The sequence below is a fragment of the Paramisgurnus dabryanus genome, chromosome 4, assembly GCF_030506205.2.
Source record: "Paramisgurnus dabryanus chromosome 4, PD_genome_1.1, whole genome shotgun sequence".
Taxonomy (NCBI): domain Eukaryota; kingdom Metazoa; phylum Chordata; class Actinopteri; order Cypriniformes; family Cobitidae; genus Paramisgurnus; species Paramisgurnus dabryanus.
This window is the reverse complement of record NC_133340.1, coordinates 20516402-20533415: the sequence shown is the minus strand read 5'-3', so window position 1 is coordinate 20533415 and position 17014 is coordinate 20516402. Positions and strand designations below refer to the sequence as shown.

At 36.6% G+C, this 17014-nt stretch overlaps 1 protein-coding gene across 2 annotated transcripts in view; it reads right to left on the bottom strand.

Annotated features, from left to right (window-relative positions):
* LOC135760482 (complement C3-like) overlaps positions 1-14136 on the bottom strand; it is an 82172-nt gene extending 68036 nt beyond the window's left edge. For both annotated transcript variants that reach the window (XM_065274477.2, XM_073814290.1), the window contains exons 1-12: positions 13982-14136; positions 13703-13898; positions 13348-13516; positions 13131-13204; positions 12893-12981; positions 11143-11225; positions 10961-11048; positions 10325-10427; positions 10087-10207; positions 7998-8113; positions 7709-7855; positions 7389-7586 (exon numbers count right to left, since the gene is read on the bottom strand). In XM_065274477.2, the coding sequence (XP_065130549.1) occupies positions 7389-7586; positions 7709-7855; positions 7998-8113; positions 10087-10207; positions 10325-10427; positions 10961-11048; positions 11143-11225; positions 12893-12981; positions 13131-13204; positions 13348-13516; positions 13703-13898; positions 13982-14052 (1455 nt within the window). In that variant the 5' untranslated portion in view covers positions 14053-14136. The remainder of the gene's footprint in view (positions 1-7388; positions 7587-7708; positions 7856-7997; positions 8114-10086; positions 10208-10324; positions 10428-10960; positions 11049-11142; positions 11226-12892; positions 12982-13130; positions 13205-13347; positions 13517-13702; positions 13899-13981) is intronic.
* Positions 14137-17014: the final 2878 nt, after the last annotated feature.

The window sequence follows — 17014 nt, the reverse complement described above, 5'->3', positions numbered from 1 at the left end:
ACAGTGTATAAATAAAAAGACATGAAGGAAGTTAATTCCAACATGTAATTAATTGTACATGGTTTAGCTGCTTGTTTTAGCAGCTACCAGTGACACAGAGTCAAGAAATTAAAAACCACCCACCCCTAGGTCTGCCAATTCTTTGCCAACCCCCAATGCTAATCGATCACCTCATCATCAGGGAATCAAAAGAAAACCGGTTTATCCAGTTTTCACCAGCGCGTTGGGTTTTAATTTCAACCCTTGCAGTTTCTTTGTTAAAATGCTATTTAAGCAAATAGGCCTAATACATACGCTGTATGTTATTTTAAATGAATGTTTATAACTTATAAAATTAAGTGGATATCAGGTAACTTAATTTGACATATGTTGATATAACCTAGGCTCTTTTTGTTATGAAACATGTTCAATGGTTACAGTGCCTCATGGTGGGGTTGAACCCCTGGTTCAGTTTACCCCATCTGGTTCACTTTGCCCCACAGCCACCGTTTTGGAAAACTGCCTAGCTTAGTAATTCAGGCTAATCTTTAGCTAAATCATTCACATGGTTTTATACATTAGCCTATCACCAATATGTATGGTATAAATATTTAGACCTGGATAAATCTACTTTGACATAACAGCCATTATACCTGGTATGTATACATTTTACTTTGATAGGATAAAAACTGTTTTTTTTTTTTTTTTAAATCATACTTTAATCATAACTCTTTAATTTGTCCTTCTCTTTAACATAGCCAAATATAAATTATGGTTGCTACCTGTATTTGTGGTCACACGGCTACAAATCTGTATGGTTGCCTAGATAAAGGGGGTGGGTCAACTTACCCACTGGCTCACTTTGCCCCACTCTCCCCTACTTGGTATTGAGAAACGGGCATTGTTTATCGAAGCCGGAGCGCGAGCTACAAACTACAGAGCGAGTGCGCGGGTGCACAATGGTGAAAGAGCAACACACGATGTAAATAACTAAACCAGTGCTCGCAGTACAGACACTTTATATTTTAGCGTACTGCGTACCTTCACTTTCTTTTGCGTGCCACCACTTCTCATGTTGCTGGTACTTTGCCTTAAAGAGTCAAAGGGCGTTTCTATGTGGCGCTGCGCAGACAGTTCGGCAACTAAGACATCAAAGTACCGCGAGAGCAAGTCGAAATGTTACAAATGGTCCGACTTTACCTTTGCTCTCGCGGTACTCTGATGTCATACGCCGACCAGTCAGCGCCGCACCATTTAAAGTCGAACACACAAAGCGTCAAGGCAGGGCCGCTGGAAGTCATTTTGAACAGGGGGTGCTGTGAATTTTTTTAACCAAAAAACCTATGAGCCTATAGGCCTATTTAAAATACATTTTAAAAATAAATACATTGAGATTTACTACTTTATTGTCATATACACTTCAGGGCACACAGCCAGGGTCTGAAACACAGACATCATCAGTTCTCAGATGAATATGCGCTATTAATCAGAAGCAAAAATACTTATCCCAGGGGGAATTACTTTCGTTACAATTTACATACAACATATAATATTATAACAACATATAATATTAATTAAACTTCACAGTTTTCAATGTCCATGCGGACGAACATATTTTACTTTCGTTTTTAAGTTAAGATCACACGTCGATTAACAGATGTAAAATATTCTTACATTAACATACCTAGTATATTTTTATATAGATCTTTTTTTACTAAATAGTACTATTACTGTCTTTTTTAAACATATAAATAATTCATAATTTGAACAAAAATAATAATGGGTTTAGTTCTGATATTGTATACTTTTAATAAGAAAAACATGGTGTATAATTACATTTTTAGAATAGGCTTTATATAAGGTTTGTACTGTAAAAATACTTTATTTGTTACAAACAAAAGATAAAGAATTTACAAACGTGTGGAGAGCCATTTCAGCACTTGGACAGCGAAATGTTTTTTTTAAAAGCATTACTTAAAATGTTTTCTCATCTCACCATATCTACAGGTGCAGAGTCATTATATACAATAAATCCGTTGGGTAGCATTTAAAAAAAAACATTTAAAAGTAGATGCATTTGTTTAAAGCAAAGCATTTATTTACTTAGCTACAGATGAAGCAGCTCTTTGCGCCTTCTAACGTCTCATAATTGGTCATCATTTATGTCCAAGAGACTCAATAATAATCTGTTACATTTTAATCCTTTAATTTTTCATATTAAAAAGCGTTTTTGTGCTGCTGCGCATCCATGTAATAAACAAACCCGCGTTGTCATTCCGTTAATACGCATATTATCAACGCGCTCTTTACTCGAACAGAAAAAACTCGCCTCGCGAATTGCGCCGGTTGTATAGAGATTCCAAAGTCTCTCATGAGCTAGAGGACAAATATCCAGGGAGTTCAGTATTTCTGTGTGGGCATGCATCAGGGAAAGGTGTGTGAGTCTTTTCTGGGTCATGGTGCTGCATACCAATGTCTTCAAAAGATGCAAGGCGGAGAAAGTGCGCTCGGATGAGGCCACGGATAGGCACAGTAATGAAATTAAAATCCAAAATACACGTAATAACCTACGTGTGTCAAAAATAATTTCCTAAAATATTCATAAGTAATATATCAATTGTGCAAAATATTTTAACCTAAAAAAAATATATTTCTCGCCTTCCCGCGACCATGCGTCAAGGTCTGGAGGAAAATGATACCTGCCCGGATCCCACGCACGCATCTGCAGTTATATACATTTTACAAAACCAGTATTCATTAAATTTTTAAGAACTTTTTTGCCACTTTTAAAACTGTAAAACTAAATAAAAAAGATATCATATGCCGAATAAGCATGTAAGCATATGTTTTCTTGTTCGCTCCACGCAACACGGGTTTAAACGCCGTTTTTTTTCTAAAGAATAATGTTTACACTTAATTGGTGGTGGTTGAGAATAATTTATATTGCTTGCAGAATAATGTATATTGCATTTTAGCGCAATATAAATGTATCATATTGTTATTCTTAAATTAAAGAATACTAATATATTTTTTACAACATTTTTAACTTTAAAACATACATATAAAGATGCTTTGTACAATAGCTTTGCTTCTGACAACAATTTTCTGTAATAAATCAGTAAATGAATCACAAAATGTGTTGAAAGTGGCGAATAAAATGCTTGTCAATTCAAACAAAGGTGTATAAAACCGCTTTAATTAACAATAACTAAACTGTGCTCTTTTGCATACCTCTACTTTTCTCATGTCTTTCTTTATACCACCTTTATCTTTTTAAAATCTTGCCACTTTTAGAAATAATTTGTTTGCATTTTTTGTATACTGCACACTTTATTTGCATCAACTATACCCATAATAACATTTTCTACGTTTTTCTTTCAATAAGGAAATCTGTTTATTGTTATGAATAACGGCTGAAAGGATAAAAAAAAATCATAACACTGACTGCCTATATGCGCAAGAAAGGTATTATTAAAGTTTTAAATATGTAAAACTAAATAAAGATATCATATGCCCACTGTACAGTATGTAAGCATAGGCCCATGTTTTCTTGTTCGCTCTGCGTGGGTTTAAACGCTATTTTTCTAAAGAATATTTTTTTAACTTTATTGGTGGTGGTTGAGAAGAATTCCTCTTTCCATATGTATAGCATTTTAGCGCAATATACATGTGTCATATTATTGTTCTTAATATATTAAGAACAATAATACTAATATATTTTTACAACATTTTTAACTTTAAAACATGTATTTTTATACCACATGAATCTCTTTAAAATAGTAATACTTTTAGAAAAACGGACATAATTATTAATATTATAAACAAACAATGAAACGGTGTCAAAATTCGACAACACAAATAATTAAGATATTCATTGTAAATAGAGTTAAGGGTATTAGGCTCACACTAAATTCTTTGTTGCACTTAGTATAAATGCCCATTGCACGTACAGTCATCTTAATAAATGTATGCGCTGTTATGCTGGCAAGAAGGGGTTGACGTCACTTTGCTGTTTTAATAGAAATATTAAATATTCAGCAATGCCCTTATTAACTTCTGGAAACAACCGCAATGACAACGCATATAAAAATGTAGTTTTTTATGCGCCACCTGGTGGATTTTCTGTGAAGCGAAACACATTAAGGGAAAAGGGAAAGTAGCCCCCCCGAAAACACTTGCAGAATTCTGCGTGACTCCGCGAGACGATTTGGCGAATGCCGCGGGAGAAAACGCGCGTTTTTAAAGGCCACATCTGTATTAGTCAGTTTCACAAGACTAGTAATGCTCATTGAAGTATAAATGCTAAGCACTACAGTGCAACGTCTCCCTTGCTTCCCGTTAAAACAGTACTATGTTTAATTTAATACCAATAAAAGCCGTTACATACCAGCAAAACGCTCTTCATTGATCCTGTGTGTGCTGCCGCGTTATGTTTTGGGGCACGAAGAACAAGCCTAATGAAAAGTGTAGCAGCGCATTCACGTCCGCTGGGAGATTTGAGAAATGTTTGTAAAAATCAAACAGTGTAATGTTTTCAGCGGGGTGGCAACAGGGGTGGCAAGGACTTCGTCTGGGGTGGCAATTGCCACCCCAATTACCCCTCTGGCTCCGCCACTGCTCTGAATGCATCCATGATCACATTTATGTTTGTGCAAACTCGTTTTGTGTGTTTGTATTTGCAAATACAGCTGCACAATTATGTCGAGGAGCAGAGACGACTGCTCTGAGGTCAGCAATTTTACGCATGTTCGACTTCATGTGGTGCTGGAAGAACCGACAGGCGGATGATGTCAACGTACCGTGAGAGCGAGTTGAGAAATCACACCTAGAGGTCTAATTTCGAATTGCTCTCGCGGTACTTTGATGTCATTGAACACTAACTGCAAGAACTCCTCTCTCCAACACGAAGAACCAGTCCGCGTCACCACTTAATTTACGGAAATTTTCCTGTATCTAATTTTTGATTTTGATGACTCTTTTTCTGGAGAAAGTAATACTAATATAATGAAGAAAGTTAAAATATTTAATGCAATAGAATCTGTGCTTCCCAATTCTGTTCCTCGAGTACCCCCTTCAAGAAAGTTTTAGATGTCTCCTTATTTAAAACACCTGATTCAACTAATAACATGTCTTCCTAACAACCTGTTGAGTAAAATCAGACGTGTTAGATAAGGAGAAATCTATAACTTTCTGGAAGGGACACGCGAGAACCAGGAGTGGGAAACACTGATTTAGATCATTCTTATTGTTACAGTGAAATTCTTTAGCTGGTGCCCCGAAGTAGAGGAGGGAGGGGTCATCTGACACACATGCACACACACTTGAGGTGAAAACACACTCTACACAGGAAAATCCCCAGTGTTAAATTAACTCTACCAGTGTTAAATCAACACTATTTGGTGTTTATATAATCCACACCAAGATCGGTGTTAAAAAAGACTGGTGTTAAAAATATAACTCTGAATCAGTGTTAAAGTTAATGAGATAATGAAGTGATGATCAAGATATTAATGGTGAACACCTGCTGGTCATTCAAATCAATTACATTTTGGACATTTTCCTGTCTCTAAATTTTTATTTTGATGACTCGTTTTCTGGAGAAAATACTAAAATAATAAAGAAAGACAAATTATTAAATGCAATAGATGAATACGGTTGGGTGTATGCCTCCAAAAGCTGCAATCTTTCACGTTTGCCTCTCTATCAGCATCTCTGTTTGAAAAATAAAAAGATAACTTGCAGTTATTTTCTAAATGGATAAGTTTAACTTCTAAACAGCTATCAGAACAAAATACAAAAAAAGTGCTCAACAATTACAGCATCCACACGCGTGATTAAGTAAACAAATCTTCTTTCTGACGTGATGTCTCACAAGTCAAATAGACATTTGCCACAAAATATATCATATTAAATCATAAGTTTGTGTTTGTTATGAGGTCATTTGAAGTCACCATTACTGTGATTAGTGTTTCCTTTAGTTAGGCATTTGTCCCTTGACCTTCACTGATCTAACTCTCCTCTTTTAGCAATAGCAACAATGTTATAGTAAAACCACTTGTTCATTGCTTCATGTAGAGGGAAGCCCTTCCAGACCTTCTCAGATTGTTTATATTTATTATTTTCTACTCAACAAATTATTGAAACATTTGGTCATAAATTTATTATGAAGAAACAGACATATAAAAAAGATCTATGCAAATGACAGTGTATTGAACGAGACTGCCGTAACGCTTTAGTGTGTTTTTAGTTGTTGTTGTTTTTTGCTTAAGAGAGACTTCATGATTTCTGATACAAATCTCAACAATGGTGACAGTTAATGGCAAGAAAGTTGCTAAATTTTTGTCATGTTGCAATGCATGATGGGATTTATGAATGAGTTTTCTACAATCCTGGTACCCAGCATGCATTGCGGCATGAAGCTTTGTTGTTAATTGTCACCATGATTGTGTTTTATAGGCTGAATGTTGATGTCTCAGTGTGTCTGGCTTGCACCACAGATTAGATTTGGGTAAACAATATTTAACTCTTCAGGGTAAGTGGACTTTTACAGCACTGTTGGATTTCATGGGAGCTTCACAGGTTTGGCAGAACATAAATTAGACACTTACATTCAGTGATAATTTTTTTTTACGATATCATTGACTCCCAAGTTTTATACTAATTAACGTAGTGTTAGTTATAGACTTCACTTCTCTCATCTTCCTCTGCTTTAACATATGTGTTTTATAAACACACTGCCATAATTAGCAGAAGAAATCTTACACTAAACTTCAAGACCCAAGTACCCAACTAAAGGAAACACTAATCGGAGCAATGGTGACTTGCTTCATTAACCAGATTTACAGCAGTTCTTTAGAAGTTAAACTTATCATCCATGTAACTCTGCAAGCAAGTTGTAATTTTAGTTTTCAAACAGAGATGATGATAGTGTTCATTTAACTATGGTGATTTCATCTATTGCATTTAATAATTTGGCTTTCTTCCTCATTTTAGTATTACTTTCTCCAGAAAAAGAGTCAACAAAAATAAAATTTTTAAGACAGGAACAATTCCAAAATTGAGTTGATTTGACACGGAATGACCAGCAGGTGTTCACTATTAATGACTCAATCACTTCATTATCTTATTAACTTTAACACTGATTTAGTGTTTTTTTAACACCAATCTTGGTGTGGATTATATAAACACCGAGCAGTGTTAATTTAACACTGGGGATTTTGCTGTGTAGTGTCCTGTGTATGACATACTACCCAACTGGTGCCCCGTGTCAAAATGACTACAATCCTAATTTTTTAAATTCCGAATCAGCTGTAGATTTTTGCTCGTTGTTTTTGTCACATGACTGGAACAGTTGAAACAAATGTTTATTACACTATGCACCATCATAAATAACAACTAATTTCTCTTACCATGTATGTGTAATCCTGATCTTTGACTCCTGGACTTTTTCCTGTGTACAGATTGACTTTCATTTGATCATCAATTCCAAGCTCTGCTGCATCAATGCCAACATGCAGGTAGTTGTTGGTTTGGGGTTTATAGGCCTGAGCTGTCATTTTCTTCACTGCCTGCTGTTCAGCTTGTAATGTTGGGTCTATTGTCTTTACCTAGAAAATTATAAATAGATAACAAGAATATATTTATACATGCATATTTTCAATAAATTTTCACTTAATTTTAGAATGAACTGAATCTCTGCACTAGATCAGCAATGATGGTCAGATCTTACGGTGATCTGCAGTGTTGAAGATTCTCCGTGTGAATTGATGGTGACTTTTTCAATGCCATTATCTTTTGTTTTACCTCTGACCCCTCCAGGATTTACCTCTACTGGCACATTTACAGCAGGTGTCAGGTCAGGATTTGTCACGTAAACCTTTCATAAAAACCCAGACAAAACACTTTCAAAAACTTGAAAGCTTGGTAACATTATTTATAGAGCACATTTATAATTAATGTTCAAGTGCTTATTAAGACATCTTCCTTAAGTTTATCATCTTTCTAGTCTAGTTTTGTACCGAGACATCAAAAGGCATCCCAGGTTTGAAGAAGTGAGGTGTCCTCTTGAAGTGGATGGTGTATGGTGACGTCACAATCTGAATGCCTCTCCTGTGTGCTTCTACCATTTCACTGCCTGAAACACACACAATCACCCATCTTTATGTCTACAGCACACACATACACATGTTCATACAGATATACAGTCAGGGCCGCATTAACACTGTAAGGGGCCCCTGGGCTTCACCCTTTTGTGGGGCCCTTCATCCACCAGAATTGCAGCCTACATTCAAACAATCTTTATAATCACTAAGTTCAAGTTGTCAGGCTTTTATTTTGCTGGAATAAATGCAATAACAAAATATTAAAACCATATCAGAATGCCCACAATATACACAAATATCACTGCATAACATATGCACATAGTCCTAGCTAGAGGTGACCCGAATAGTCTAAGATTCGATGCTTTAACAGGAGAAGCCTGATTCTACTGCACAGTCGAATCATCGCAGATGTGTTATAAAATGAGGATCATTTACTTTTGGCTGTATAAGAGTGCATATTATCTGATTTCACATACAGTATAACAGCTTTCACCCAATATAAAAAATATACAGCCTATTATGATAATACTAAGTAAATAATATGTGAAAAAGTAGCTTTCAATAAATATTTTTAAAGTCTGTGAATAGCCTAAATCCCGTGACAGGGCTACACGTCCATATCCAGAAACCATTGCAAAGTCTCTTTGTTTCTGCAATTTAAAAGACAAAACAGGCAATTCTATACTTTCGTTATTTTAATAATTTCTTTGTTTTTATTTAATTTATAGATTATTCAGTGTTATCTGATTAAACTATTTGTGGCTTGCGTTTTATTCCCCTGCGTATTTAGGCATTTTGCACCCATGTTCTGCACCTTACTTTATTCTGACTTCATTTTTTTTATTATTAATTATAAAGGTAAATTCTGATCTTATTTAAGTTCTGTAAGTTTTGGATTGCTTTCCGTTGTGTCGATATTGCGCTGTTGCATGCTGTCACATTCAATTTATCCGAACGCGCTAGGTGCTCTGCGTGATCATATTTAGGCGTTCAGCAAAGTAAACATCAAAAACCAGATTTTTTCGACAAGTATAAGTTTTAAAATGTTTATAAAAAGGTTGATTAACTTGTCAAAAGTTGAGCTACAAAACAGGTAAGGCGTTTTTTTTTTCGGTGATGACACCAAAAATATCTTCACCGAATCTGACACAATTGTCTCTTTGTGATTTAATATTATGGTCGATGCTAACTTTAAAATGATAGAAAAGAGATGTGAAACAAATGTTATAAGAAACATCAGGTGTTTCAAGTGAATACAGAGATAATCAAAGTGAAAGTAAGCAATCAGATATTTCTGTGCAAAATAATAAAGCATATAAAGTGTCTATAAAATCATTAATTTCAGTGTTTTCTGGTTATAAATGAACGTTTAATGAATTGTATATAAAGCTTGTTTTTTATAATTTACAGTAACAAATGATATGTAATTTCTTGTCTTTTATTTCCTTGCCACCTGAAAGAAAATGTGTATATAAACATTCATTAAATTATTCCTCGTAACATTTTAAAGCCAATATGTACAGAACAGCACACAAAGATATTACAAAAAACATTTTGATAACTAAATCTAATAAATAACAAATTAGATTCTGCCTTGGAAGCCACGGCTAAGTTCAGCGATCTTAAAAACGCTTCCTCAGTTTCGTCTTTGTTCATCACTTGAAAGGCACTTGTGGTCACTTTATCAGAAAGCTGTCTGTGTGTGTTGCCTTCAGAAATGCAATAATGGATATTTCAGACAGAAATTTTACAAAGCTCACTAATGATTGCAGGGTAGCCTATAGTAAGTGAGAGATTTTCTTGCGCAGGAACTGCATTTACACACGGACATTCAAAGCAAAGTGATTAAGCATAATTTTAAAGGGAGTATCAACTTTTTATAAAATGCGGTTGTTATTTTTGTCCGTCATCTCGGGGCCCCTCCCAGCCCGAGGCCCTGGGCTTAAGCCCAGGTAAGCCCATGCATTAATTCGGCCCTGTATACAGTGTGTGCGTTGATTCTTACCGGTCTCTGTTAAAACACTGACTGAAACAAAGAATGACTTTCCAACCAGCTGATTGATGTTTGGAAAGGTCTTAAGGATCATCTCCCTGGTCAGAACTACTTCACACTTTCCATTTATTGTCTATGTATATATGAGGCAGAGAAAATGTATGCATGACAGTGTTTACAGCATTTGAATTTAAATGTATTTTGACCCATGAAAAAATTATGTTTGGTCACATTTGGCTATAAAGCTTACCGGAACTCTTTGTAGAGAGCCAGCAATGCTTGTTTTGATCTCGTCTTCCATCACACCAAACACCACAAATGCTTGTCCATTTACCTTCTTCCCAAACCGATACCTTAAAAAAAAAAACGCTTTTCGTCATGTGACAAACTATATTACATAAAGAGTCCTCCCTATTGTACATTGAGATTTTTGGGTTATGACTGTTTACTCACAAAATAAAACTGAATCAAAATTAGATGCTAAAATATGATGCAGTTTTTTGGGGGGCGGCAGGGGGCGGGGGGGGCTTTAATAAATGTTTCTGCATTTTGTTTCTATAAAAGCTCCCATCTCAATCCAGCCGTCTAATAGACATCTTTTAGCCCCAGACGTCTAGGCTAAAACAAGGCAAAATGTGGACTATCATTTAACATTTTATTCAAAAAGCCTAAAAATAAATGAAACTAAATAAATAAATAAGTGACACCAAACATCGTAATCACTATTGACTTTGCATACATGACGGAATACAGTTCAGTATATAAGGGACAACTTTTGGGGGTTTTTGCTCGTATTACAGTATTTTGTATTTTGCATATTTCACTTTTCATTTCCACAAAGTAAACTTAGTAAATTTCCATACAAGGTAAGAATAATGGATCTTACTCTGCAGTAATGTCAACTGTTAGACTTTCTTCACCTACATAGAAGAACACTTTTCTGGGACTTAAAATGACTTCAAAAGTTGGAAGCACTATAAACCAAAACACACAGAGATAATAGATCAACACTTTTTGTTATTATCTCATGGTTGCACCACTCACTGCTTTTGTTGCATCATATCTCACCATATTCTTTGACTTCAAAGTCTGCAGTGAACGTCTTCTGTGGAGTGTTTGCGTACCGTGTGACCACCTTCCAGATCCCAGAACTTAAAACATAAACACATCAGATGTCATAATATCAAAACAAAGGACAACAAACCATGAACAGAGTTGATCTAACAACAGAGATCATATCCCAGCCAACATTTCTTTGTGGGGCCAATTTACCCAGATAGCATGCAACCATTGAAACAATGTTAAAAATCGTTGATTTGTCAATGTTAAAGGGGTCATATTATGAGATATTTTTAAGAAGTAAAATAAATCTTTGGTGTCCCCAGAGTGTGTATGTGAAGTTTTAGCTCAAAATGCCATATAGATAATTTATTATAGCATTTTAAAATCGCAAATTTGTAGGCCTGAGCAAATGTGTGCTGTTTTGGGTGTGTTGTTTAAAATGCAAATGAGCTGATGAAGTTCAAACACTGATCACAATGATGGTGGTTTGCTGTAATTGAAACTCAATTCTGCTGTCAATTACTTTTTTCTTTCTCTCTTTTTCTCTGCACTAAATGGAAATGCTGTGATTGGATAGTGTAGATAAAGGGGGCGGTATTACCTTATTCTGACATCACAATAAGAGCCAAATTACAATGACCTATTTTTCCACATGCTTGCAGAAAATGGTTTACCAAAACTAAGTTACTGGGTTGATCTTTTTCACATTTTCTAAGTTGATAGAAGCACTGGGGACCCAATTATAGCACTTAAGCCCCCAACGAAGCCTTCAAGGCAGCGTGCACCGAGTGTTTCAGCCAATCACAGCACTGGTGGTAGATATCGAGCCTTTCGCCACCTTCAGGCAGTTTGAGCTCACCATTGGTCAGGTGAGTAGCACAGATATCGTAAGATAGGAATGTGACGGTATTTGAATTCACCTTGAAATGTTTTGAGCGTTTAAGTGATGTGTTTCAGCATTTTTACATGTCTGTGGCACAACTTTTTTGTGCCAGTTTTGCAAAATGGTTACTAATTTTTTTTATCTTACACTTGTTGTTTGGGATTAGAACAACTTTCTGTTACATAAAATGGCATTCTAACCCAACTCTTACCACAAGGGAAAACAGTTTAAAATTCTGACAATTAAAAATATAAAGCAATGTTTAAAATGACATCCGCATTTATGCTAAACCCAACTTTATCCCCGCGTGAAAACTGTTTAAAAATCAGACTAAAATCACAAATCTAACCCCAATCCCAAGCAACAATGTTTTGAAATAAGGCTTCATTTTAGCGGTAACCTTGGTGTCGTCGTCAGATAACAAAGTAAAACGAATGGAGCAGCTCGCCAAATTAGTTGCGAGGCCACCGGAGTTTCTTTCTGTCTGACAGCTGCGTGTGGGTCTGCAGAATGCACACATGTCAGAAACGTTTACATTCGGGTCCAGTCGGGTTAAAAAAAATTGCCACTAGTTCAGGTCTAATTTTCTCGGGTATGTCTCTGGTCGGGTTATTTATGCACAGCGGGTTCGGGTATAAAGTGGTTCGGGTCATTTCGGGTCGGGTACATTTCTTTGGACCCGAGAAGACCTCTAGCCTGCATGGAACCCGCGGACAAAGCAACTTAGGGCCCATATTGCAAGCACATATGGTGCCTACATTGGCCCCACCAAGAAATGTTGTCTGGGACTGGTGTATACAGCTTCAGGTTTACTGATAAATTAAGGAGCTACATTTACATTCAGCAATTGTCTCGAGCTTTTTTAATACACACCTGGCAATCTTTGGGATTGGATATTTTCCGGACTTCATCCCTTGCGCTGGAATTTCCTTCTCTGTTGAGACAGTGATGCCTTGTGGATTCTGAAAACGCAATGAAAGATGTCAGAAATTAGCTTTTTAGATGTCTGTGCTTAAAAAATCATTACTGTAATAGTACTGAGTAATTAAATGTGATGAATAAGTGTATTTGTGCCTGAAAAAAAACAGTGTATTGTTATTTAAATTTGTACCATGATGTCCACTGAGATTCCAGATTGACTATTTGGGTGCAAGTTGGGAGTCAGAGAGAAAATCCTGTATTGAACTGCAAAAAAAAGATTTACTTCTGAGAATCTTAAATGTAACTATAAAAATTATCTTACAACATAAGTAGGAGATGCAAAGTGATATAATAACAACATGTCATAAATGGTATCATCAATAGGGGTCATACTCTTGTGATCTTACCTGTGCTACCTGGTGTGTAGATGGGTTTGTCTGTTTGTACAAATATATATCCACACTGAAATGAGACCATGACTACTTTTTCCAAAACTTTGGAAGGAAAATGAGCTTGTAGATACACATACTGCTTCTCCAGAGGATCATTGGTGAATATTTTTTTATCATTGGGTATCTAATCATGATGAACAGCACATTTAGAGCATGTTTATCAGAGACCTCATTGCTAATTTTGCTCTTAAAATTAGCATTCAAATTTTAAACAAAAGACTTCAGAGATGTGTCATTGCAAACAGTTTTGTAATGAATCACTGATTCTTCACATTTGCTTATAATGAGCAAGGATGTGAAAGTGTGTCACCTTAATTTTTGTAAGGAGCTGGTAGTTGTTGTCCGCAGTCAGGGTCACTGTTTCAGAAATGATTTCCTGATTTTTGCGTGGATAGTTCTTCACTACAATCATAACATTCAGGTTGGCTCCAGCGTAATCTTGAGCCTCCACAAACACGTTCTCTGAGGAACCCACCCTCAGTAAATTAGGAGCCGACAGGACAAATCTGAGAAAAGAAAATGTAATTGTTTTAAACATAGATACTCAGATATATGTAATCTTTAAGGTAGTAATATTTTAAATACTCACAGTGGGTCACATAGTGTTAAGAGCGGTGAGGACAGAAGAACGAAGGTCAAACAAAGCAGATGCACCTTCATCCTGTCTGTTTGTCTGTTTTTCTATACAGCATCTGTAAGCTGCAGCCCATGTAATTTATACTCAGCCTCACTTTTATCTGCCCATTTCAGATTTCCCGTAAATGAGCTGTTGTGTAAATTCAACCTTTGATATATTGGCAGTAGCGCTGTTTATCTTTTAAGGGTCAGGAGAGTATTGCTCAGAAACATTTTCCCGTATAATTTCCAGCACACCACAGCAAATGTGTTTTGCTCAATATTTACGGTTTGGCCCACACTGCTATTGTGCAAACTGGGTCATAATGTACCAACGTTTCTATATACAAGATGAGCTTTGGTAATTAAAGGCAGACACAAAACTCACTAAGCTTGCTATAGGCAATATAGTTAAAATAAAGGTTTTATAGAGATCTTTTTTATTAATTATGTTAGGGGAACTTAGTTATATTAGGACATAAAAGTAGTTGTAACACATATACCTTACAGAAAAACAATACTGGTGTACATCTTGAGACAAAACAATGCCACTGAAATACAGTATGTTAAATGCAAGATGTTTTTAAACATCTTGCATTGACAAACACATTTTTATTTTTTATTTTTTTGCAGCCCAAACATGAAAATTAGTCTGGGACAGTGGCAGCTGGTGCTAAAATATTTTTAGGGGGCACAAACAAACATAAAATCAACATTTACTGAGTAATACAGGACTGTTACATGAAGGTGCTCTAAGAAAGTGGTTTTCAAACCCTAGGTCGCGACCCTCTGGTGGGTCACAGAAATTAAAAACTGGGTCGCCAGAAAGATTTTAGAAAAATGTTAATAAAATAATTTATTCAATTTTATAATAATAACAACACACTTGAATAAAAGCGCGGTAAAAAAATCTTTTAAACACACTTCACAGGTTCGCATTAACATGTAATCGATAGGGAATGAGATAAAGCATATTTGGCCTGCTGTCCGAGGAGAGGGCTCCGAGCTCGGAATTTTAGCCCAAACCCAAGAGTACTCCCCAAAAATGTCACATAAATGACGGACAGCAGCTAGAAAAAACATCCCCAAAAAGTGTAAGCGTAAAGACCTATAGAAAGCGGTGGGAAAATTAGTGGTTTGACTGGGAGGGCTCTCGCAGCATCTGAAGGGGGCAATGACTGAGATGCTCACAGCATCGGACGGGAAAGCCCCGCCGGCAGTCAAACGGGGAGAGCATTTGCGAACTAGAACGAGGTGCGGTATTAAACGAGTTAAGGCAAATTCACTGGGAGGCCGCCGTAGTGTCCAACAAGAGCTTTAGTTGAGATGCTAGTAGCATCGAACGAGACGTCTCCACACGCAGTGGGGAAATTCAGGTGAGGAACCCTAAGCGAAACAAGCAACATTCGAATTAGGCGTTTGACCGGGAAGACCCTCGCAGCATCCAAAGGGAGCTTTTGCGGAGATGCTCACAGCATTGGACGGGTAGGTCCTGTTGCAAATACGACATGAAAATATAAAAGTAATTAATCGACCAGCGATTCAAAGGGGCGAAACTTAAATTGGTGAAAGAAAATTCTGCACTACCTACAAACGGGGAGCCCATACAGCGACGTGCACAGTCGAGTGCAACTATGTGTAAAAAATATATATACGAATACTGTACATACAGTATATTCTCACAATTAGAAACATACGCAGATAAATAAACATATAATTATTTATTTATTTTAATGAATGTGCAGGTGAAGCAAACAAAACAAACTAGGGGTACGTGAGCTTTTCTGATATACAAGTGGTTGAATCTAATGTAGGATTTGAATGATTCTGACAACCAGTGACTGAGGGTCTAAGTTTGTTGATTAGAGAGGCCTTTTGGAGCGGCAGTGGTTGCGGCACTGATGCTGAATGAATCATCAGACTGGATTAAAATGGATTTAAAATATTTTTTGGAACCAAAATCTCGTAGCCAATTGAATTCGGTTGTCGATGAAAGAGAATCAAAACAAGTTTTAACCAGGATCGTCTGTACTGCAGAAAATTTAGTAGCAAATTATATGATTGGATGGGGTTCGGTAAATTTAGAAAAGACAAAGTGTCCCTTCTTAAATTGGAAAGTCTTACTTTGTTTGAAGAAAAATGAGATTGTATCAAGGTTTTAGAACTTTTTAATCAGAAATTGTAGGGTAGATGATTGGACTGAAATTTTAGATGACTGCAAATCCTAAACAGCGAGAGAGAAAAAAGCAAAAACACAAAATGAACACTGCGTCCGGCGTGCGGGCAGTATGGATGGAGTGATAGAGGGAGTGGTGGCCGAGCCGAAAGGTAGAAATGCACCTAGATATTAAGTCAATTGTAATGGGCTGCGTGGAGTTGGGGCGAGTGGGCTTATTTCTAAATATAGTTTTGATGAGGGGTGAGTTTTAGAGTTGTTTATAGCTGATGCAGATTTGCCAAAGATTAGTTTATTAAAATGTATGCCACTTAGGTAGACTGAATAGCTTAACTGTGTTGAATAAATGAGATGCCCAACAAAGAAAAATCCGGAAACGGACTTGGAATGCCCGTGGCATCGGACAGGTAGGCCCCATATGCGGTCGAAACGGGAGTGCATAAGTAAAGAGGCGTGAATTTTTAGGAGCAAAACTGGGCATCGAGTTTAGGTGTTTGACAGGGAGGAACCTCGCAGCGTCTGCGGGAGCTTTAGCTGGGATTCTCACAGCACTAGACGGGTTGGTCCACCTGCGGTCGAATGGGGCTCATATAAAAAATAGTTCATGGTTAAATGATTTACAGTGGAATAATACCTTTGGAGGATAGGGCAAATGTCTCAGAGTATACAGTTATACGGGGTATCTAGATTTTACTTTGCGGATTAAGGTAAAACGGTTTTGTATAATGACTTACTAGGGATGGACTTGCATCCAGTTCTGGTGCCGGCAGGCTAACTACCGCTGGTGGAAAAAAATCAATACGATTTTGCTGCCCGGCACATGCGTGGCAG